The sequence below is a fragment of the Apaloderma vittatum genome, unplaced genomic scaffold (assembly GCF_000703405.1).
Source record: "Apaloderma vittatum isolate BGI_N311 unplaced genomic scaffold, ASM70340v1 scaffold36253, whole genome shotgun sequence".
NCBI classification, from domain to species: Eukaryota; Metazoa; Chordata; class Aves; order Trogoniformes; family Trogonidae; genus Apaloderma; species Apaloderma vittatum.
The window spans coordinates 12611-38208 of record NW_009709405.1 but is presented as its reverse complement, the minus strand read 5'-3'; the positions used below and the strand labels follow the sequence as shown (position 1 = coordinate 38208).

Here is a 25598-nt window from a genome sequence, read left to right as displayed (position 1 = left end):
AGACAGAATTCCTGCATGGAAAGGCTGCTCTCAGAATGGCACCAACTTCTCATCTATGCTCCTGTTACTGTATTTGGGATGTCAAACCAGTTGAGAGCACTAATTTATGTTTCTCGCTTTGCAGATTTAAATGATAAATATGAAACCAAAAAACGGCTATAAAATAATCCAAGGGAGAGCTCTGTATTTTGGAATCTCAAACACAACTGCACAGGCAATGGCAAAAGACTCATTCTAAAAATTCATCACGAGTACAGTATTTTGGCACCATTTCTTATTGCTAGAAAGCAGCAGTATTTTTGAATAACAGGTTTACCAAAGTGGAGTGGGTGGAATTTTCAGAAAATCGTAATTCCATTATTGGCTTGGATTTCAAGGCTTCTAACCTTAAATGTGGTTAGTTCCCTCTAAGAGCTAGGCACAGAGCACAGATTTAAAACAACGGTGCTTGCAAGGAAACTTTTAAAAAATCTCATTTGTTAATGAGGACAAATGCCTGTCTGCTTTCATATGCATATTTTATGGTTTAATTATGTTGATACACATTTAAGTATAGGTCTGGAATTTTAGGCATCAGTTATAATAGTGCATACTTGAATATATATCAGAGGTTTCATAGTCATCATGATTGGCATGCATTTGCAGTGCTAGTGACAGTCAGTAGTATTCCACGGTTGAGGTATGCATTTGAAGCCATATCAGTGATTTGATCTAAATTAATAGTAGTGTGACAAGTGAAACTGCATCAAGGAGCTGATGTGGGTAGATGGCTGTTGTCCACTTTTAAATAAATTAAGATAAAACCTCAAAAACAGGTGAGCAGAAAAAATTCTACTAGCAATTTCTTGTTTGAATACTGTTGTATACTGGTTTAGTTGGGACATTCTCAAAAAGCCAATGAAACCTCAGTTGAATGACTCCTCATAAATGCAATTGCAGTGACTGGATGTGTTCCATTCAACCAGTACCTCTAACATAAAAAGATCCTCGTGGCCACTTCCTTGGCTAAACTAATATAGTTCTTGTCAAGTTAATGGAGTTACAAACATGTGCACCTGTTAGGATCTATCTGCCTTATACAAACCAGCAGAATTTACTGCAGCAAGTATTACTACCACTGTGCGAAGCAGTACTGTCATTATACACTGTAGCAAGCAACATATTCCAGATTCCTTTTCTGTTGTATTTTCCTATGAAAGGAAACATACAGAGCTATGGAAAATTTTAAGCAACAATTAGTAATGCAGGACTAAAAATGTATATATATGACCTAAAAAAAATCCAAACAAAAAATACTCTCAGCTTTTGAAACAAAACTGAAAATGACAAAACCTGAAGTAGTCTGCTACTGATTTATTACCAACAGCAGTAGATATGTAATGCTTCTAAGACATGACATGCTATATAAATATAAATTGAAATACAGTCCCACTAAACATGTATGTTTTTCACTTTAATGTGTGCACAAGATGTGACACAGTGATTAAATGGAGAAGCTACTCCAAACCATGCAAGAAACCACTATCAGAGCTGTGAAGGGACCTGACAAACCTCTCAGTCCCTGGGCAGTCCAGGTGGACAGACCAGAACTATTAATTTCCTCCACAGCAAGAGACTGTCACCCTGATGGTGCCTCTCTTTGATGTGCCCGTGACTTACACTTGGTCCACAACTGATAAAGCAGCAAAGAAGGTGGCTGCTGCAACTTTAGCAGAAACCTCTCTTCAGTTCAGTCTGGCTGCAGTACACACAGTTTCTTTATTCACACGCTGCAATAGTCACAGCATTTCCTTAAATAAGCCCCACAGCTCTACTGTGATACTTGATTCTCCTGGTCTTCCTCTTCAGAAAGTGTTTTGTTGTGTTGTTAAACCCACATCAGATTTTCCAAAGAGGAAAGCTGCCACGTCAGGCTGGTTCAGCTGCTGGTCACTGCCTCCTTTTGCACCCAGAGATGTCTGCATCACAACATGAGGTGCTGCATCCCCAGAATATCTGCAAATCTTGCCCCAGCTTAGTGTCAAAAAGAGCTGCAGTAAAATGTAGGTCCAAAATCACTGTGAACACCTCATCCACAATCTTTATGCTTATCTCTACACACATCCCCCTTCCTGGAGTGGGTCCATGCCAAGATATATAAAGCAGCCTAAACTGTAATTTGAAAAGTGTTCACTAAGTCAGACTTGGCGATTGCCAGAGAAGGTGAGGGAGGCATTATAAAGTCTAACTGTGGTTATGCTCTGCCTCCTGGAAAGAAACCAAGGCACTCTTCTTGCTAGTTCTTTCCAGCAGGGACCTGGCAAGCATCTGCTGGCTCCTCAGGGCTGTGATCTCCCTTGTGCTGAGCTCTGGTGCCGCCCTGGGCTCTCCCAGGGTGGAGACATAAATTTTCTTTCTAGTGGGCTTTGATTGGCAATGAACCACTACCAGAGCAGATACCCATACCAGGAATTTAGCTTTCCATTTCTGTGTTACTGTTGGTCCACCTCTATATATGCAAAATTTTTAACTTTGTCCACTGAGTTCAGCTAGTGCAGACTATGTAGACCAGACAACAGGATACAGAGTATTTCGCACCCAACCAATGTAGCAGTTAGGTATGGTCCTCAGATTGATTTTAATACATTTCTCAGAGCTATGCTTTCAGGATGCCCAGAGAGACCCCACAAGGATAGCTTGTTGTTGGCTACCCAGCTCCAATGAAGACCAAAACTCTGTATTGTTTCCTACCAATACACTGGAAGCTGCAATGCTAGGAAAAAACCCCAAAAATGCATTTAATGTCACACATTTGGATACATGGAACTGCCATGCTTTCATCAGACTTCCTACTTGAGACTATACATGGCCACAGCATGGGGCTCAGTGTCTGTTCTTGTTCAGAATTAATATTATTATTAATTAGGGATTTTTTTGCTATCTAGTAACTTTCAAGCTCTACTGTTGGATGTTAGCTGGCAAGCTAAGCATCTGTTTAAATTTTACATAGGCAATGCCACTCTTAAATCCCAGTTAAAAGCTGAGCACAGCAATGTAAGTTCTTGCGGTAACAAAGAACATTTGCTACCCTGGTCACTCTGTGTCCTTTGAGACATTGTGTTTTGCATGAGAACAGACTCTTCTCTATTCCTCCTTGACATCCTGCAAGCAACAATGTCTTTTCTTTAGGAAATTCGTTTTGATTTGAACAGAACTCAAATGTATACATAAACACCCCCTGTTATTGAATTCATGAAAGATTTTCTCTGCTGCTAGTCCTGAGGTTTTGAGTAATATGTAATGATACTACGATTCTATTTCTCTTTGTAGATGTGTAGTGAAGAACATCAATTCAGAAAGACATCATAATATACAAATAACTTATCTGAAAATGTAACAAGAGTTCTATTGTACTTTGGCAGAGAAGAGCTATGAAGCACAGGGCTCTTCTATTGTCCCTCAGAAAAATAAGAAACTGAGCCATAGAAGAAATAGACTTTTCTGTATGTATTGGGCATCCAGGGACTGCTGAGAAACTCTTCTCTATTAAACAGTGGATGAAACAATTCCAGAGTAAAATGGGCTCAGCACATGCAGTAGTGACCTTTTTTTCTAACAGGAGGCTTGTTTGTTCTTTGTCTATCACATCCTTTGTGTATTTCAAAGACTAGCTTAAAGAAAAGGTGCATTTTATTCAGTGGAATTTAGGATAAAAACCTCATGATATTTTAAAATGAGTCAAGCTCCATCAAAGGACAATACTAAACTCTTTATCAAGGTAGAAAGGACCAAGAGAGAATATTTTCAAAATACTAATTAACAGATCTGGCCAGTTTTTACATGTCCTTCTACAAGTCTTTCACACTGGAAAAAATCATCCAATTCTCCCTTACTAATGGGTTTCAATGTCTTCAGCCTTCCCAGAGTGGACTGATGAGTATAAAAGATAGTGTCAATACAGTTCTGTGTGCGTAAAGCCTTGCTGAAATTGGACTACATAGACAGTAATCTTGTTGCGGCTTTGCACAGGTATTGCTGTGCCTCCAACTGCATAGATAAATTTCTTCTTCTGGGTCTAGTTATGCCATTAGCAGATGTTACAGTCCTCAGCTGTTTCATACCACCCACCATCTGGGATTTACAGCCTTCACAATCCTGCCAAAGAAATGGTATGTGTGAGCACTCCCTAATCTGCTTTGGGCAGAATTAGCTCTGTTAATACAAATTGCCTTTTCAAACAGCTGAAATTAACCTGGGTGACCTTGCACGAGGAGGATGGCTGTGTTTCTCACATGGAGTTCTCCATCACTACAGTTGTGAGATTGGAAAAAAGGCAGGAGGTAGGAGGTGACAATTTAACTGCCTTTGCTGTCTGAAAAATGAACAGCCTAAAAGAAAGGGTGAGAGAAAAGCAAGAAAGTGAGAAATAAGACAGAATTGAAACATGTGATGCACCGATGGGAAGAGCAGTGATATGAGGCTGAGGAGAAAGGATGGGGCTCTGGCCAGGCTAAGCTGGAAATAGCAGTGAGGAAACTGCTCCTTGTTATTGAGTCCTCCTGTTCTGCAGAAAGGACTTTGTGCACCTTTAATGAACAAACAAGACTTCATTAAAACATATTCTTAGCTCTGACTTGATTTTTCCCCTTAAGTGAAACAGGACACAAAAGCTCCGTTTAATCATGTCAATCGAAATAGGCAAAGGCAGCCATCTCCCTTCTTGGGACAATCAAGATAGGCATACCTGGTTCTGCCACCATGGTTTAACCCACCATGGTGCGTACCACCACCATAGATGGCAGCAGAAGTTCTCCATTTTATTTTAGTGGATTTATTCCACAGCATCAGCCACAAACATTGGAAAACATTAAAGTTACACCCTGTAGCACAGGCACGGATAAGAAGTAGGTTGTGGGGCTCTGACTGAGGAGCTTTGGTGGGTTGTGCTGAGGTTGCCAGTATGTTTAACCAGTGGGACTTCCTGAAGATCCTTTTGACCAGCTTTAGGGAACTTAAAATGGCTTTGTGGAAAAGAGCATGGAGGAGAAAGAGAGCTTTATGCACTTTAAAAAGCTGCTTTATTTTCTATTATGTATTTTGAAGGGTTTTTTTAAAGCTTGTTGGTAGTGTGAGCATGGGTTAATCACATTTCAGAAGAGATCCAGGGATCTTATTAATGTAAACAAATATCTGAGGAGTGGGTGTCAAGAGGAAGGTGCCTGTCACTTCACAGTGGTGCCCAGTAATAGGACAAGAAATAACGCATATAAGCTGACGCATAGGAATTTCCACCTCAACATGAGGAGAAACTTCTTTACTGTGAGGGTACTGGAACAGTAGCACAGGCTGCCCAGAGAGGTTGTGGAGCTTCCTTCTCTGGACACTTTCAAACCCACCTGGATGAGTTCCTGTGTGGGCTGCCCTAAGGGCTGCCCCTGCTCTGGCAGGGGGGTTGGACTAGATGATCTCTAGAGGTCCCTTCCAGCCCCTAACATGCTGTGATTCTATGATTCTATTGTGTGATGCTCCCTGTAGAAATCCTTTCCTTCTCTGGGAGAGGAAGGATGAGCAAAGAGAGTATTAATTCTGTGTCCCTTTACACATTATGTCTACACCATACCTATAACGTATTTGAAAATTCAAGGCACCACTGGTGGAACTGACTATAGGCGGGATTTTCCTCTCTTCTGAAGAGTAGAGGTGCAAAATACATGCAGAGATTTTAAATGGGCAGTTTCATCCACAATATTAATTCAAACAAGTGTCACAGAGATAGACTTCTGCAGTTCTGTGCTGCTGGAAAACGTACAGGTTTCCATTCCAGCAATATTTCCTTCTAAAAATAAGCCCTATTCATGCCAAGCATCTGGTTTAATTTGGTTCCTTTTCTGATGTTAAATTACTCCAGCTAGATGAAAATCACTGCAGAAAGGCTAACATTATTTAAAAGGACATGGTATAATTTTATATTTAAGATGTCTCCAAGGAGAACTATTCCAAGCCTAATAGTTTCTCAGGGGCTATTTGCTGTGCTATTAGTTTTGATTAGCTCCAGAGAGTCATTCCCCTCAGCCACACTTAAATCCTTCAGAAAAATAGTGAAATGAATATTAAAAGAAACAGACCTAATTACCAGTACTTTTCTAAAGTAAGCACTGACCATCAGAAAAAGCTGTGCGGGTGAGACATTAAACTTTCTGCACACAGAGCATGCCAGCTTGCTGCCAGTGTTTGCCCCACAGCATCCCTGAGCTGTCAACTGCAACTGTAGTTCTTATTAATTAGCATTTATACAGTAGCATACACTTTCTAAGCAATGAAGAAACATTAAAAATTTTTATTCCAGTAGCACCTGTGAAACAGAAAAGCTCACTTTAGAGAGAAGTCTGCAGTTTTGGAGGCAGAATAGCTCTGTGGGAAAGGCTCTGCACCCTGTTTTAGTCTGCTCTGCTCAGCCCTAGCATATGTCCTTGGATCAGACTGATGAGTTTTCAGTCCGTGAAATGACTGTGGTGCTGCTCCTACCTTCTTTTATAAAAAGCTTCAGGGATGGAAAACAGTATATCACATTCAGATCTTATAAAAGGAGAAAATTATTACATCAATATGAAAGACAAATAGAAGAAATACAGTTTAAATGGCCCCAAAAGAGAAACAGAGTCACAAAGTACCAAATTCTGTCCAAAATACTTAGGTATTTGGCAGGCAAGCTCAAGAAGAGAAACGTGATACTACTAAGCTGTAGGAAAGCTGCTGCCTGATCCTAAGTCTCAGAAAAGATCTATTTAGCAGTGAGAAATACCATCATCTCACATTCTTTGGAGGTCCAACTATGCCAAGGAGAGAGGCGCTGTGAGCTTTGTGACCAAATGGGAAGGTGGCTGCACAAATCCTTCCAGCAGAAGGGACGGACAACTGCTACACATCTAAGATGTGCTCTGAAGCTGAGTTTTAAGAGGTGGCCTGCATACATTTCTGTACTTCTGTCTGTCCCTTCTGTTTCTTTTGTTAAGACTTAAGCCACGCCTTGATCTCATTTACCCCAGAAGTCACCAGTCAGCAATGGCTGCTCTTGCTGCTGCCAACAAGCTTGGTGCTTGTAGAAGTGCTCAAGGCACTCCTGGCTCCCTGTCCTGCCACCTTCTCCCAAGCCCTTCAAGCAGAGCCCAGCAGTCTGCACTGGGCCATCCTTTCTGAAGCTGTAGCTGCAGGGTCCTGCCTGTTCGAGCAGTGCCTCCTTGGAGAACTGACTCATTTCTAGGGGGAGAGAGTCTGGAAGAAATTTGAACATGCTCAAGTCAAAACAACAGAAAAGTGAGATTGTTGAAGTTTTTCGGGTATTTGGCTAAACTCAAATCTTGACAAATAAGGATAGTGTATAAAATACGCTACGTTACCTCCTGCTGCGGTGGTGCAACTGTATATAGCAGCCCTGCCCCAGTGTGGAAGTCAGGTCCTTTGATAAAATTGTTCTAAACAGGAAAACCAAGAAAGCCTACAAAAGTTCTCTCACAGATCAGACATAAGATCGTCATAGAAAACATTCTTCACCAATCCTTTGCTACTTCATGCACTTAACTCTAAATAATTTTATCTCTCCACGTTATCTAGTGGAAACTCACTCATGCTGTTTGTAATCACTGGAAAACAGCCCTCCCTATGCAGATCCAAAGAAGCAGAGATACGTGCCTAAATCTGCTCTGAAGCCTGTATGTCCTACATGGCGTACTGAATCTGCTGCCACACAACCAGCTTAAGTAACATTCAGACAGCAAAAACCATCTTTTACTGAAGCATCTGGACCATGGGATTTCCTGAGTCCCACCTTTATAAACCAAATTTTATGGGAGAACACGGCAAGTATTTCCTGCAGTTTATCAAGGAAAGAACAGGTCATATCTTTGACTCTGCATTTCCACTAATATGGCAGATCCAACTTCTTTGCATGTGAGGGGGAGGATGTCTCGGTCATCTCCTTGAAGAGTCTGTTTTACCAACTGCTCTCACCATTGGACTTTTTTTTCCTGAAACTCCCTTTTTTAGCTTCAAGACATTCTGTCTTGTCTTGCTGTCTTTAGCAGCCAAATGGTTGTCATCCATCATTTTTATCACCTTTGAGATATTTATAGATTTTGATCGCATCCCACTGGACTGTTGTCTGTCTTACATCATGCATATTTGTAGCTCTCTTGATAGAGCTTGCCTTGTAATTTTTGCATATTTTCTGCTATAGATTTTCTCTAATTTGTTTATATTCTATCTTAAACCACGGATAAAAATAGCACATGGTCCCACAGGGTTTAGTTGTCCTACCCAGCTACTACAGGCAAAACTCATTTACTTATATGCAAGCATGTTACTAAGGCAGGAATCTATAGATTTATCAATTTTATTAATACAACTTAAACTACACTAGCAATACATTTATGTGACACTTGTCTTATGCTGGTATTCAAAGCTTCCTATTTCCATTTTAAGAATTAGCTGAGTATATTCAACAGCTTCATTACGTATCATTCAGGGAATGAAATCAAATTGGAATGAAAAACTTTGGGAAGACTGCAGTCAGATATATTTTCTCAATAAATTATTGGAAAGTATCTTTCAGAAACATCAGTATGATCTTGCAGAAGCAAGAGATATGCTCTTCACAGATAACCTGATAAGCCATTTCAGAGAAGTGCAAGAAGCCTTATAGGCTTATGGAAGCACAGTTATCACTCCCCATCAGTTGGATAACAGTTTCTTTAAAGAGGTATTTTAACTTCCCATTAGACTTTTCCCAATGCCATTTTTCCCTCTGAGTGTGAGGTGTGATAGAGCCATACTCTCATCCATACAAACCTTACCCGGACAGCCCCCCAGCAAAGTCCAGAGGAGTTTACAGGAGTAGGGCTCGAATGAGAGCTGAGTCAGGATCTCAGCATCTGATCCATACACATTCAGCACATCCCCTCCCTCACAGAGTCCTGTCACTGCTCTGCTCCAGCAGCAGGTGATTTCTGCTAAATTTCAAGGCTAAATTTTAAGGGGCTATGTTTACCAGTGGCTCTGACCTGGAGATCTCAGCACATACCCTGGGGCCTGACCCCTGTACCATGTTCTGGTGCAGGCGAAGGGAGGAAAGGTTGGACAAGTAGTGGACGGGTACCTGCTGGTGTTGACAAGCTCGCAGGCTCGGGGCCAAGAAATCGGAGGTTATCCAGCAAACTTTCCATCGACTCGACTATTAAAATACTGTTAGATTTATCCATGTTCCACCAGACACTAGGTACTTCCCAGACAGACAAAAATAGACACAAACCCTCCTCTGAAAATTTCACAGTCTGCTTCATTTTAGAGGAAAGTGACTTTTAGTGACTTCCTACAGTTAAGGAGAAACAAATCCAAGCAAATCTACAGATACCTTAACTGTGAAGGAGATTTGATGACCTTTCAACTGATTTTTTTCTTCCTTTTTTTTCGTTTTCCCGTTTCAACAAATAAAGCTACATGTGTTTAGGATTCCTATCTTCCTTAAAAGAGCTGCAAAAGAATGCACCACATTGCAGTCAGTCTTAGAAAACTACTTTTTTTTTGGTTATTCATGCTTTCTGCACTCAGCACTAGACTCCTGACATGACTATAATCTAGGTTATGAAGAAAATGGTGTAGAGCTAACTAAACACCACTGTGTAACCTCCTGCCTTCAGATCAGCATGATATTGTATCTACTTACACCAACCACCTAAAAACAACCAAGCTGCAACTGTGAACATCAACGGAAGAGGGAAATGAAGTTTAAAGAAACTATGAAACAACTCTGGAATTCATACAGCTTTTGGTGACTATGTAACTCACTGTTATTAGTAAATAAATAAAGGCATATAGCAAGTCTGACTACACAGGCCTGCTGAAATCAGATCTTACAAGGTACTGGCTTCTATTTGTTGCTAGCACGTTGATATCACTTCTGCACTGGTACTGTGTTTTTATAGATAATTAAAATGCACCTTCTCCTCAGTGTGCAGGTACTAAGATGTGCCAAGATAGATATACTTTCAGTGATTTGTAATTACCAGAACTATATATGAACTGTAGGATTTACTAAGGCTCTAGCATGAATTAACCTGTATTGCAGAGGCAGACATAGACTGCAAAACTTGGCTGTGCTCACAGCTGTGGAACATTTGGAACCAAACAGTTAGTACATTGCAGAGATGGGAAAAAGTCATGAAATTCACATGCGTTTCAAGATCCGCAAAATTGAACTTGTCACTTGGGACTATCTCAACCTTCAAGGGAGGGAGAAATGTATACCCTGTCCTTTTAGCCAGTTGTTTGCACTGACTCTAACAGCATGGAAGGGCTAAAAATCCATTTAAGACTTAACCAGTTAGTTGTTCTTTTGAATTAAAGACAGAATTAAACAGTTGGCAGCAAGCTGTTGTGGCTCGCACCTATGCCACCTCCCTCTGCAACATCTGGGGCAGTGACTGTAATGGGGGTAAAAGATGCCATAGCAACCACAGCAGTTTCTACCTGGATATTACTCAGCATTAATCTCTCTTGGGTTAAGCAGGTGTCGTGAAAAGTAAAAATCACTAAACGGGACTGGGTTTTAGCTCAAACCCAGGACAGCAGGCAATCTAAATAGAGAAATCTTTAGGAAAAAAGTTCCTTTGCAAATTTACTTAATCTGGCATCAAGAAGCAAATCTGAAAATCCTGCTTGAAAGCTTCACAACAAGTAGGGATCCAAGCCTCAAACTAGTGCAATGGAAAAACTTTTGAAATATGCTAATTGCATCAAATCTCTGGCAGGTTTTGAAAAATCTGATTCACCAAGAACTGTGAACTGTAGCATTTCTTTTGTTTTCCAAATGAGAGCTCTTAATCTGTTTAGGCTTCCATTGCAGACTTTCTTCTATCCACAGAAATCCCTTCCATCTGCTCTAGCATCATTCTTCTACTTAATTGACTTACTTTCTCTGGATACTGATGTGATCTGATTTTCCTTTGCTTTCTAACATGCTTCACTGTTACATTTATACCCACGTGAATCTTGCAGCTGTTATCGACAATGCCAGTTCCCTTTGCTGTTAAAAATCATTCTTCCTGCTGTAATAAAGATGCTCAATATTCTAGCAGAAGAATCTGCAACATGTTAGACGTCTGTCAGAGGACAAGCACTCTGTTTTCCCCATCTCAGTTATTTCTACCAGAGTCTTATAAAGCATTCGGAAGCATAAACAACATACTTGTATTTCATAACTTCGTACTTTTCTCCCACTTGGGAATAAGATGGAAAGAAAGTTAAATTGTGAAAGTACCTCAGAGTATGAACATGCAGTAAAATGTGACAGAAAGACTTGCTAAATTATCATCTACCTGTACTGACTCAGGTAGGTGGCTACCAGTTTCAGGATAAAAACAGTTTTCAGGAAATCTGGCTGTCAACAAGGTTTTTCTGCTTCATGGTGTTGAAATGGTCTCAGAAGCGGAGATGTAACTCTGAACTCTTAAATATTGAATTTAGGGGCCTGAGGGCACATCTAAAATAGATTTAGAATTTAATAGTAGCATTTCATTTTTACAGATGACATGGAAAAAGAGGAAATAGGTTGCAAGAAAATTCTCTTCTGCATGTTCAGCAATCAGATTTACAAAGGCCATTAGGCATCCACAGGTGCAGAGAAGTGTCGAGGGGGACTTCCAAAAGCACCTCATTGAGTGACGTGCTTAGTCTCACTGAACTCTGGAACAGGTGGAACTTCAGATCTGTTCAAGTGCTTTTACATCAACAAAGCCTTCTTTGCACTGCTATACATCTAATTATCTCCATAAGATGGCCCCCAGTTAGTTGCAGATGGTCAGCAAAAGGAAAAGGGATGAACTGTTCTTTGTTTTAATAAACATATTCTGCTTATGTGCTAGGGAAGGTTTTGTTTCTCTGTGTGGATTTTCCATCCATAGCTCTGCCTCAAGTTACTGTCTGACTACAAAGCGATAGTAGACAAGGCCTGGGTGAGTGGCAGTCTCCACAGAGGGATTATTTTCCCAGTGACATGATGTGTGTCTTCCTGCGGTGATACCACCACATTGTTTCTGTAACTCCTTCGCTATCACCAGCTTCCCCTGGGGAGATGCCACGATGCTCTCTGACATTCTGGCAGTTCATCTTAAAGAGGAATCTTTCAGTAAGGTGGTGCCAGGCAAATGGGACTGCTGCCTATCATACAAACTATCACTGCAGATATTTTTCCCTGTGAATATTATGTACTAGGGAGCACTGAGAAAATTATACTTACTGAAAGGAATCAAAAGAGTCTAATTATAGTGGGTTTTATAGAGCGAGTTAAAGGATGCATGTCAAAAGGGACTGATACATAATTATGATAATATCAGTTGTAACTCCTGTGCTATCTAATTACTTGAAATGGGTGGCATTGTGCAATCTTTATGAAAGCTTTGATAACAAAATGATTTAATCTTAACATGAAATGAAAATAAAATTGAAAGGAAAGTAAAATGAATATATTGGTAGGAATAATAGTCAAAGAGGCAGCACTCAATGTGCTGGAAAGACAATGCAACCCACCAGCTATCTCCAACCCTAAATCTATGCTATACATTTGACTCACACTGTGTCAGAAACTGACATGCTGCATGTGCTGCCTAAACTACTAGTCAAAATCAGGACATACTGGTACGACAAGAAAAGAGCTGTAAGAATGGAGAAAGAAAGGAATAAAAGAATTGAAAGACTAATAAAAATATGAAAGAGCATAAACTTAGCAATTAAAGAGTTAAACTCCTCTGGAGTTTGCTCTGGATCCTCTGAGATACTCCAAACCCCCAGCTGCCAAGTAGGTGCTGGACCCTCTTGGATTCAGGCACTCAGACACCTCTGAGGACCAAGGTTTTTCTATTTTGTTTTCATGCTGGCTGCATGAAAATTACACTGATAAAACTGTAAGCAATACTTTATGGAAATAAAACATTCAAGTTATTACTGTAATCAAACACACATTGTGTTCATCACAGATGTAATTTAATTACACAGAGCCCATACCTGCTATAACATAACGCCATCTGTTGACAAATGACCCGGAAACTAGAAAAATCTAATTTTCCCATTCATTAGAAATGAAAATCCTAGCATGTTCATGCACAAACCCACGGACCTGCTGGTAGGTCCATGCTCTTAATTATGGTGTAGCCTAGAAAAAGCAATCGTCATTTGAACAGTGACATCAACAGATTGTCAGTCACTAGTGGTTTACAAGTTTCTGTGGCCACCATGGGGAGACATCAAACTTTCATGGACTTTCAGGGATACTGCGTTATCATCATTCTTGTAACAGAAAATAAGACTGGATAAAAGCTTTAAGTCTATTCTGTTGACTACCTGCAGGCCATTTATCTCTCGGTCTGCAGTTTGGATCACTTCTCATTCTATAACAAGGTGACCTGCTTAGTCGGTACGGGAAAGGCTGTTGATGTAGTTTACCTGGACTTAGTAAGGCCTTTGACACCGTCCCTCACAACATCCTTATGGCTAAGCTGGCTGCCAATGGCTTGGATGGGCGCATACTCTGCTGAGTGAAACACTGGCTGGGTGGCCGGGCCCAAAGAGTTGTGGTCAATGGAGTTAAATCCAGTTGGCGGCAAGTCACGAGTGGTGTCCCTCAGGGCGCGGTGCTGGGACCGCTCCTCTTCAACATATTCATCAACGATCTTGATGAGGGGACTGAGTGCACCCTCAGCAAGTTTGCAGATGACACCAAGCTGGGTGGGAGTGTCGATGTGCTGGAGGGTAGAAAGGCTCTACAGAGAGACCTGGACAGACTGGATGAATGGGCCCAGGCCAACTGTATGAAATTCAATAAAGCCAAGTGTAGGGTCCTGCATTTTGGTCACGGCAACCCCATGCAACGCTACAGGCTTGGGGAAGGGTGGCTGGAAGGATGTACGGTGGAAAAGGACCTGGGTGTTCTAATTGACAGCTGGCTGAATGTGAGCCAGCAGTGTGCCCAGGTGGCCGAGACGGCCAACAGTATCCAGGCTTGTATTAGAAATTTTGTGACCAGCAGAAGAAGGGAGGTGATTGTCCCTCTGTACTCAGCACTGGTGAGGCCGCACCTTGAGTGTTGTGTTCAGTTTTGGTCACCTCAGTATAAGAGAGATATTGAGGTGTAGGAGTGAGTGCAGAGGAGGGCAACAAAGCTGGTGAAGGGCCTGGAGAATAGATCTTACGAGGAGCAATTGAGGGAGCTGGGTCTGTTCAGTTTGACAAAGAGGAGGCTGAGGGGGGATCTCATCATGCTCTACAATTACTTGAAAGGACATTGTAGAGAGGTTGGTGCTGGTCTCTTCTCACAGGTAATCAGGGACAGAACCAGGGGGAATGGTTTCAAGTTGCAACAGGGCCAGTTTAGGCTGGACATTAGGAAGAAATTCTTCACAGAAAGAGTGGTCAGACACTGGAACAGACTGCCTAGGGAGGTGCTTGAGTCGCCATCCCTGGATGTGTTCAAGCGCCGTTTAGATGTGGTGTTGGGTGATATGGTTTAGGGGTGAACTTGTAGTGTAGGGTCAATGGTTGGACTCGATGATCCCAAGGGTCTTTTCCAGCCTGAATTGTGCTATGATTCTTTAAGCCCTCATCATCTGAGTGCAGCAAAGATCCAATCTCATTCATAAGCTAAGTTTATGTATCTTTTCTAAAATTTTAAAATAACAAAAAAAGAGTGGTAATTGACTAGAATCCCTCATTTACTACAAGTTTGGGAAGTAAGTTTCTCTATGCACTGATTTCAAGGAGTTACTTTTTGTGTTATGCTCATTTAAGCAATCTGTTTGCATGAGATCATTCAGAATGAATGGATATGACAACAGTGTGTGTCTTTTCAAGTTCATTATACTAATTTCTCATTTAATCCAATCTTGACTCTTTTTGGTACAAGAATAAAACCGTGAAACACTTCTCTAACATAGAAGTGTTTTAATTGCTGCGCCTTTTTCTTAAGGAAAAATGAATGTTTGGAATTCTTCCTCTGAGCTGTAACCTCACAACCACTTGTCACATACATTGGTCTGTTCTGCTCACTGTAATAGCTGCATACTATGCAGACTATATGCATTCAGTAGTATTTAATAGAGACTGTGAGACAGTCCTCTGAGCATGACCTTCTAAAGCAGTTCTACTGAAGTTCCTAGTCTCTGTGGCTGAGGTGCCTCTGTTTTATGTTGTGTTACTTGACCAAGTCTGAAGTTCACTGCCTTGTCTTTAACATCCAACTAAGTTCCACTGAATTAAATTTTAAATCTCTGCTGAAGATTGCCTTTGGCTCCTTTGTGTAGCATGTTGGTATCGAATGTCAAGGAAACAAAGGGAAATTTGAGGTTTTGAAAGTCATCATGGTTTTCACAGAAAAATTTGTCTAATACAATAAAAAAATTGCAGAACTAAATAACTTGAGAAAGAATAATAAAATGTTATTTCATTTTGGCAATAATTTTATATGTTATTTTGTTTATTTATGATGATTCTTTGTAGGATCTGTTAAAAATCTTGTCTAGTTTGCAAAGCGCATGGCTGAGATGATTAGCAGTATTTCCCTGCAAGACTGTAAAGGAAATAATATAAGGCTTACCATGAAATCTGTCATCTTCCAGAGGAGCAAAATAACCCAAGCAATACCCACCAACAAGAAATAGGCCAACAGATTATCCACTGACCGCACTGCTGCCCACATTTTGGGCACCTATGAGAAGGCTTTCTTACCTTCACTGCAAACTCTGTTTCTGTAGCTTTATGAACACATCTCTTGCAGACTGAATAGGAGCCAATTCCTATGTCCTCCTTGATCTCATATCCATCTGTAAAGTGAATGTTGTTCCCATGTAACTGCTATATAGAAGGACAAAAGAAACAAGGTGATCAGGACACGGGTATGTAAAAGCAAGGACTAGCCTCATTTTAATAAAAGAAACTCTTGATCTTGCCTCCCTCACAGAGCTTTCTCGTCCTTTGTGGTTTTTCTAAGACCAGTTAAAAAAACCTGAAGCTCTTTACTTAAACAGTGTGTCCCCTCTTTTTTACCTTTTTCCAGTCTGTAAGGCAGTTGTCCCCGTGGACGTAATGGCAAAAAAGTGGTGATTTTCTAAACTATTTATGGAATGCAGACAATCACCCCTTGTTAGAAATTCACAGTGAACTGTGGGCCCAAATTCCCTGACAAACTCACATATCTTGACAATATAAACAATTTTTAAATTACTGAGAGGTCAGATAACTTATAAACTAGTAGCAGCTTCACAGTCTTCAAAACAGATGCTCCACATACAGGCTGTGACTCAACACCCTGTGTGGACCCTCCTGGAGGTCTTACCTAGGATACGTTTAATTATGATTTCTGTGTGACGGAAAAGTTACAATTTTAATAATTTAATAAACCTAATTTAAGGCAATATATTACTAGTGAAAATAGTAGGAAAATACTTCACAATTTCTAGTTTTATTTACTGAAGGGTATAGAATGAAGTACAGCATCATTAGTTCACATGCCCTGTGGAAAATGTCTGGGCAGGTGGATTGTTCAAATGGTGAAGCCCAGTCTGAGGCCTTGCGGCAAATTCCATCCCAGGACTAAAGAAACGATCAGCAGCTCTAAAAATCCTCTAGGATCCTCTTTCTGAAAATGTAACCTCACTAGCAAAGTCCACACAGGACCTTCTAAATTATAATATATGCATGTATTAAAATTCAAGACTTTTTTAGAAAAAAAACCAGGAATATATATAAAATTTCGGGATGTAATTGAGTAACATTTCGCTTACTGTTGCATAAGAGAATCTTTAAGAATACGGCATATTCCACTCTAAATTATTAAACAGGGATGAGAACTATGAAAACCTATGCAAACCACAGAGGAATGGCAGCAAAGAACCAAGTATCTGGTGAGTGTGGTTCCCCTGAAAAGCTGCTCTAGGTCACGTGAGTACACCCAGGCTATTGTGCGACAGCAACTAGAACACAGTGGCCTCTTGCACCCAGAAGTCTGGGCTCTGTGTCTGTGGGAGCCTACAGCAGCAGTTCACTGAACCCATTTGCCGACACTGCACTGATCCCATAATCCAAGACAAAACTGTTGAGAATGACACGCGTTCACTGAAGAAACAACACTTGGTCACCTGCCCTGTATGCACAACTGGAATGGTGTTTCTGTTATTCAAAAGTACCTTTCATTTCCGTTGTGATAAGGTGCAATTCCTATTTGCTTTGTAAAGGCTGTGGAGAACGGGAACTTAAAAGGTTTTGGGAAAAAATTCTCGTTTTCCACCTCCTACATGCTGCAAGTAAACACCTCCCACCTACACTGGGTAGCTGTGAAAAACTAGTGAGAATGCTGAGGCAGTTTAAATACACTATGCATATATGTATCTACCCATCAAATGCGAAGTGTAGCATCAGCATCAATACCTGCACAATTGGATGAATGGTGATTTTATGCACATCTTGCTGTGCAGGCTCCTGCACCAAGTTAGAGGCAACAAAGCTGAACCCTCTGAAAAGATGATGAGCATTGGCACTTGGAGGAACACCTGGGGAATCTGTAGGAGAGGGAAGAAAATGGCCTTGTGAGCTGCACAAAATATCAGAAAGGAATAGCACAGCATCTGCAACAGATAAAGTCACCCCTACTGGTCAAAAGCAGACCCTACTAAACTCACAGACACATGTGACTATAATTGACCTCCATATCAAGGCTTTGGTGTATCTTCTCCATCCTTCTCTGCTAGATCTGAACAATGCAGGGGTATTGTTTGCAAGGATTTCTCCTCTTGGATACAGAGTTCTTTTTCACAGTGGATGTTCATCCTTTGGCAAAGCACTGTCTGTGCCAGGAGTCCACATAGAGAGAGAAGGCACGGGACAGAGACGCTAGGAGAAAGATGGGTAGCTCAAGGCAGAGCACTCCTTTGGCTCGGCAGAGGCTCTCCAGCAAGTAGAAAAAAGTTGCAAGATGCTGTATTTGTTTTTTGCAGCACACCTGGACTACAGAAGTTACAAAGGCTAAAGTGCTTTATAGGTACTGTTGTATGTTGTGTGGGTCAGAAGAATGCAGAGAAGACAGGACCTGAAGCAAGAGCAAAAGCACAATGCTCCAGTAGTGGTGGTTCGTGGCCTCCACAGGGATCTTCTGGAGCAGCTTTAGGAGCTGGGACCTGTTTCAGGGAAGATGCTGACTGACTTGTCCCGGGTGACAAGGGTCATTTTAACTAACCTTCGTGGAGATTTTCTCCCCACTCCTTCCCCTGACATGACAAATCCAGGTGAGAGCCTGGAGATCAAAAAGCCCCAAATTATTCTATCTTTGGAATGAAATAACTGGAGAGCAGTTCCTAGTACCTGTACCACTGCTCAGTGGGATAAATGGCATAACAAAGCAAGAGGGTAAGAGTTGCACTTCACTTAGAATTCTGAAAACCTATAAAGTGATCTTTCCCCCCATTATACGCTTTGTTGCAGGTATTTTCACAAGTAAGAATGAGTCGCATTACAAACCATTCCTTGGCAGCTGGGTATCTGGCCGGGTATTAAAAAATCTACAGTACTAAACTTTGCTCATCTTGTATACGTTCTTTTTTGGGGGTTGTTTTTTTTCTCCCCTACCCTTCACATTTCCTCCAGTGCAATATATGATTCACCATGGCAAGGCTGCAAAGCTAAAAACTTCCTTTAGAAATCTATTTCCTTGTAGGAAGTGTGTAAATACCCAGTTTCAACAATGTAAAGAAAATGCATGCCCCCTGGAGCTTATATCTGGCTCATGCCTACCCATCAGCACCACCTATGAGTGTGTAAGGCAATGGAAGATGGAGTATTGTTTGAGGTCCTGAAAGTATGCGGGAATGTATTTCTTCATGTGAGCATTCCCTGAATAAATCTACCAGTGAAATGAACAGAGGATCTGAAGCGGGAATATGGTAAAAAACAATAGCTCAGAAATAAAAAACCCCGAGACAGCAGCTAATTCTATAGCTCATTAAAAATCCACCTCAGCTTTGTCAGGAGTCGGAAATTAGCCCAGCAAGACAGGCCTCACTCCAAAGTACGTGGAGCAGCTTGTCTTTCGGTAAATTATCACGGGCTATTTGTTTATCTCAGCATATTGATGGGTGCTCTCCTTACAAATACACAGATCATAGAACCATAGAATCATAGAATGATTAAGGTTGGAAGGGATCTTGAGGATCACCTAGTTCCAACCCCCCTGCTGTGGGCAGGGACACCTCTCTCCCACTAACCCGGGTTGCTCAAAGCCCCATCCAACCTGGCCTTGAACACTTCCAGAGATGAGGCATCCACAACCTCCTTGGGGAACCTGTTACAGTGCTTCACCACTCTCATGGTGAAGAATTTTTTCCTTATATCTCATCTAAATCTACTGTCTTGCAGTTTCAGGCCATTGCCTCTTGTCCTATCATTACAGGCCCTGGTAAGAAGCCTTTCTCCAGCTTTCCTATAGGTCACTTTCATGGATTGGAAGGCCACTATTAGGTCACCTTGGAACCTTCTCTTGTTCAAGCTGAATAACCCTAGGTCCCTCAGCCTATCCTCAAAGCAGAGGTTCTCCAGCCCTCTAATCATCTTCATGGCCCTCCTCTGGACGTGCTGCAGCAGATCCATGTCCTTTTTGTACTGTGGGCTCCAGAACTGGACGCAGTACTCCAGGTAAGACCCCACCAGAGCAGAGTAGGATGGCAGAATCACCTCCCTCGACCTGCTGGTCACACTCCTTTTGATGCAGCCCAGGACACGGTTTGCTTTTTGGGCTGCACGTGCACACTGCCAGCTCATGTTAAGCCTCTCATCAACTAACACACCCAAGTCCTTCTCCTCAGGGCCGCTCCCAATTTGCTCTCTGCTCAGCCTATATTTGTGCTTGGGATTGCCTTGACCCGGCTGCAGGACCTTACACGTGGCCTTGTTGAACTTCATGAGGTTGGCCTGGGCCCACCTCTTAAGCCAGAATCACAGGAGACCTCTTGCGTCACTGGGTACTTCTTACAATGGCATATATACAACAATAATTTTCCAAGAGGGATTAATTAAGAGGAAATAACGTTTGTTTTGAAAAAGGAATTACAATAATTCAAATCTGAACACTCTTGAACTTCAGAAAAGCTGTGATCCAGCTCTAAAACATAAATTCTAGGCCATCTCTATTTAAAAATAACTGTTCCATCACAATTCACTGCCAATTGCTTTATCAAACACTGTAGAAGGATTATAGATTATTTGATGTTCATTATTAAATATTTGTCACCACCAAGTGATATGCCCATCATATGACTTAAATGTTAGAACACTGATGTTAAGTGCAAAATTACGTTTAATCATGTTAAATAACCGATAGCTTTGAAGTCCAAATAATTTTCTTAGGCTTGATAAATCCAGAATAATTTTGTATATCTGAATTAGACCCATTTGCAAACACCAATCTTACATAATAGTTATCTTTCTCCCTGTAAAAGCCATAATATTTTGTCCCAGTAGAGCATCTAACTGTACAGGATTTTCAAGGGCTGCATAAATCTTAAGTAATTTACTTCAGTATGCTTCCCTGGGGTTAGCAAACATTATCTTATTTGCAGAGGAGGAAAATTAGATACTTCAGGTGCAATTTTACATATTTTTCTCAGCAGTAAAGCCAGCCTAAGACATCCCTGCCCGTTACAGCACGCTGCTCCATCACTTAACAACAGTACAAACACTTGTGGGATGAAATTTAAGATTGAAATCACCAGAATAATCTTGATTTGATCCTTGTTCAAATCACCATTTATAACCTGGATTGCTTCAGTCTCCCACTCCCTGTGAGGAGCTGAATCAGCACAAATGAGGTGTGGGTCCACAGTGGTGGATTTAGGAAACAACTGGCCAGAAAAAGCAACTCCAACTCAGACGAATCCCTGAGGAAACCTTATACTTGGTTATGACAACAACACTACGTGATACTTACAGTGCTTACCATCTTCAAAGTCTTACAGACAACAGCTAATGAAATTTTTACATTTTAGAATATATAAATAGGTACTTCTTTACATAGGAATATCGCAGGTGGCAATATAATGTAGTTTATGCATATCTAGCAAAGAGGCAACATTATAACTGGAATTACTACTTTGAGATTACTGTTATTCTTGCTTTCAACTAGAAGACTGTGAAGATGGCATGACCTTCTTATACACAGTTCACAAAAAGTAATACTTCTGTTAGGAAATAGAAATTATAGGAAGGGCATTCTCACTGCAAGGATTTTTTAAGTACTGTGGGCCAAATTTGCTTCTGCTGTAATTCCACTCAACTGAGAACTTGATGATTCTTCATTACTGTTGACCATGTATTGACTTCTAACAGTCCACAGTCCAGAAGATTTCATAATTAAAGTAAACATCTATGGAATATACGATGATACAGTAACTTGTTCTTTGAAGCCAAGGTAATGTAAAATAGTTAAATTCACCTAATGTAAGCAATAAGAACAATAATAAAATAGCAAATCAGTAGCTATTTTTCTATTAAAACCATGAAAACAGTCCTTCCTGAACATAAACTAATGTGAAGTTGGTGAAATGCTTATGAGCTTCTTTTCTCAGAAATGCAAAACAGTGTTTGCTTCCTGTTGGGTACTGCAAACCCTAGTAATCCCACATGTGATCAGGCTTTCAGACCTTGGTGCAATGGGAAGGGGAAGGAAGAATGAGGTTACTTGCTGAAAAGCTGCATTACCCATGTGGCACCTTACTAACCTGTGGGGGTCCTAGACGTGAACTCTGGATCAAAATGAAAGGTGTCTTCTGGCCGTCCCACTGCGGGCTTGAAAGGTGGCTTTATTTCTTTCCTGTATAGTTTCTACAAGAAGAAGAGACCACAATTAACAACATTCTGTACACCTTCAGCATCTGCAGACAGGGTCCACTGCTTTGCTCAGGGTGTCCTCTCTCAGCTCTGTGCCATCCTACAGGACTGACAAAAAAGGGATGATGGATCCAAAGCTCTGACACCCGCTTCACTGGTCAGCTTAAAATATGTGCCCTGAATGGTCCCTGCACTTTTTACTGGAATCCAGAATATAAACACAGATGTTTCTGGTAAAAATTTAGCTCAGACTGGCACAATATTCCAGCTGAGGCATTTGGTGATTCACTGATCTTAAGGGCAGGACTGGAATGTGCAAAGGTAACACCAGGAAACTGTGCATGGGTGAGAGGAAGAGAAGGCGGCACATAATAAGTAAGCAGTGCTAGGTGTGTGGGCTTGTGCTAGTGAGTGAAGGGGCACAAAGGGGATCACATAAGTAACAGTCACCAAAAATGTATGATAATACACTGCCTTTATTACTTTGTGGCCTCTTTACTCGTGCTTAGCGATCTTTAAGAAATCGCTGCTCTGTGCTCCTTTGCAATCATACACACACACATATATTCTGGGATGATGATAGGGAGATGAACAAACTGAGGTGCAGCATGTCTGGATCTGATCCAAAGCCTATAAAGGTTAATGGAAAGAGTCCTATTGATTTCAGTGATCTTTGCATCAGCTATGCTACAAATGGCCAAATCTGAACATCATGCTGATGGCAGCATGGTGAACGGAGCTTTGACTCCCTGCCCCATGTTTCAGTCCCTACACTTCATTCCCTTTCTAGCAATGTTTTTGTACTCAGATTTCAAAGGGCTGAATTAGTTGCCACAGACAGATCCCAATAATTAACATGTCTGTGCATAAATATAATGCTTCATCCAAACTTTCAAGTCATGGTAAGAGCTGGAGAGTTCAATTTTATGACTGTAATATGTATTTTCAGGTAAGCTTTGAAAACAACTTCTTAGTGAGCTGATTTTTTCAAAATATTTAATGGAGATTAATACATGTTTGTCCAGCTCTTTGCATGAAGGAAAATTTTTTTTTAACTGTGGATTTTGTGGTGAATTAACTTCTGTAATATAAAGCATGTGGTCAAATCTATGATATATACACATCAACATAATTTGAACCTGATTTTGCATAGATAAATACAGGTTCTTGAGAAAGGACATTCTGTAGCATAGTATTAGTATTAGCATAAAGCATATGTTTGTGGTTGAATTATGATTCCTTGGAAAAGTGGAATGGTGAGGCTGGAAATGACTCTGCAATAATTAATGGCCATTTCACCATAAAAAGTTCCTGCTTGCGTAAAACTGTTCCATATCTTCTGAGAGAAAAAGAAATGAATAATTACTGCAAGCCACAATGGAAAGCCAGTCTTTCAAATAATTAAAAGCCAATTGCAATCTTAAGCAGGAAGTGTCACTCATCAACTGAAAAGTATCAACCTAGTAATTAACACATATCTTTCCCTGTCCACACAGAACTTTGAAAGAGAACTCAGTACCTACTGAGGGTTTTTATGTTGCTAGGATTTCGTGTTGAGAAAGCTATTTGCTTCCAATTTCCTTTTATTTCTCTTAATTCACAACTCCAGGCCTTCTACTGCAGAAAGCAATATGGTCACACGCACATGCTTCCTCCTTGAATTAAATGCACCCCTCATCTTGTGAGGTCCAAAAATTGGAAAATGTTTTAGAGTTGTACATCACTCAGGAACTGCACTCTCTTTTGATTATCGTAACCATATTCTCTCTGGCCTCCTAATTCCTCACTCCATCTGTAGTTTCTTAAGTGCTGTTGGAGATATATTTGTGTTTTGAATCCCTAACCCACATCCTCCACTACTAGGGAGGGATTTAAGACTCATCATGAGTCACATGCCACCTAAAGATGTGTAATCAAAAATCTGCTTGCTGGGAAGGGATGGCAACAAAGAAGTTGCTTGTGTGAGTGAACAGCACCTCCTCTGAGCGCAACCCGGGTGACTCCCGTTTCCATTTCCTTTTCACTTGTGATAAAAATTGTTTCCAGTGTTACTGACTAGATAACTAGGAAAAGCGAAAGGTAAACTGCCTAAAATACCCTTTCCCCACCCCCAATCAAGCTCCTGAATTGGGTAACTAAATGAAATTTTTGAGGAACAAGAACAAGCAGAGCAGTGTCATCTGTGGGCTTTCCCATCCCACACTGACTCCAGTTCTCTGAGTGAGCCGCTACCACCAGAGCCAAATCACTGAAGCAACTAAACCACAGGGCAGCCCAACACAGTTAAATACAAAGGCTTGCTGCAGGCAGAATTCTTCTTCCTTTAAAAACCTGCATCCTCTAGACAGAAGGATGAATGTGACACCAGCTGATCTAAGAAAATAGTAAGAATGACAGCCATTGTTTTCTATACACACAGAGAACAAATCTCTTGGAGTATGTAAGATCCCTCTGGATTTTCCTAGAACATCTCTAATTTTAGATGAAATGTAGTAACCTATTATGCCTTACTCTTGTCCCCAAAAATATTTGTGGCTGATGGATCACCTTGATCTCTTCTAACAAAAACCAATCGGAGTGGCAAAGGACAGCAAGTTAAGTTTCAGGTCTTGTCTTTGACCATTTCTATCAGGCCGACACATAACTTCAGGTAAAGCAGTTACCTGAAGCAGTTATCTACATCCCAAATCATGGTAATTCTGGCTTTGCATAGGGAAGTCATGGGCAGTTCCACTGTCTATTTTAATGGGAACAGAGTTCCAGTTGTCTCAGTTTTCACAGTTTAAATTCCAGTTTTCATATCCAAATTATTTTTCTGGGGCATCGAATTAGCCATTCAAAAGAGACTTTGAACATGTTAGTGCTAACCAAAGCACCTGAATTTAAAGTTGGGTGCTTAAGGTCATTATATGTTTGTTATTTTGCACATGTATAAGAAGATGAGATTATTTTTTTTGTTCTTCCACATTACTTCCACATTCGTATAGCAGAAATGCATTCCTCAGCCCTTATTGTTTTATTGAGAATGAAATTTCTCTCTCCTTCCCAGTAAAAAATAACCCCTTATATCCTGCCCCAAGTGCTTTAAACTGGCCATAGCATTGACTTATCACAGAAAAATGTGACTGACAGGTATCAGGAATCACCATGCCTCACACACAGTTGTCAGATCCATGAGCTGTACAGAGGTAGTGCAGAATCTACAGAATGAGGGGGATGAACTCCAAGGTGTGAAAGTACTGATTTAGATATTCACACCTGGATACATGTCTATGCTTCTGTCTACTTAGCAACCCCTCACATCCTTCTGAGACTTTAATAATCAGAACCTATGTATTAACCAGAACACAGTTTTATAGCATTTTGAGAAATTATGAGCTTCTATCAACTTTCTTACTGATTTGGGACAAAAGACTTAATTTTTTTTTTTTAAAAAAAAGTAATTTTTCCCAGGTCTCAATAATCTTTTCTTAATGTATGCTGCCAGATCTGTAACATGAGCTTCATCTTAACACCTCCTCAGCTGGGATTCAAATGACACACCAGGGAGACTAGTAACAAAATGCTGTGACATGTGTCTATCTCTTGTTATTTATAAGTAGTTAATATTTCGTCATCTTAAAAAAAATGCACTCCTAAGAAAACCCAGAGATGTAAATGCTCTGTACATGTGCCTGGCAAATTTCAAGAAAAATAAAATGGTTTAA

General features: G+C 40.7%; 1 protein-coding gene across 1 annotated transcript in view; it reads right to left on the bottom strand.

Moving 5' to 3' along the window:
• The window catches only part of LOC104272029 (ribosomal protein S6 kinase alpha-2), a gene marked incomplete at its 5' end in the record, with an annotated part of 49474 nt that overhangs the window by 11775 nt on the left and 12101 nt on the right, over positions 1 to 25598 (bottom strand). Inside the window, 3 exons of the mRNA XM_009866905.1 lie at positions 15748 to 15873; positions 17446 to 17576; positions 21783 to 21885. Coding sequence (XP_009865207.1) covers positions 15748 to 15873; positions 17446 to 17576; positions 21783 to 21885 — 360 coding nt within the window. The remainder of the gene's footprint in view (positions 1 to 15747; positions 15874 to 17445; positions 17577 to 21782; positions 21886 to 25598) is intronic.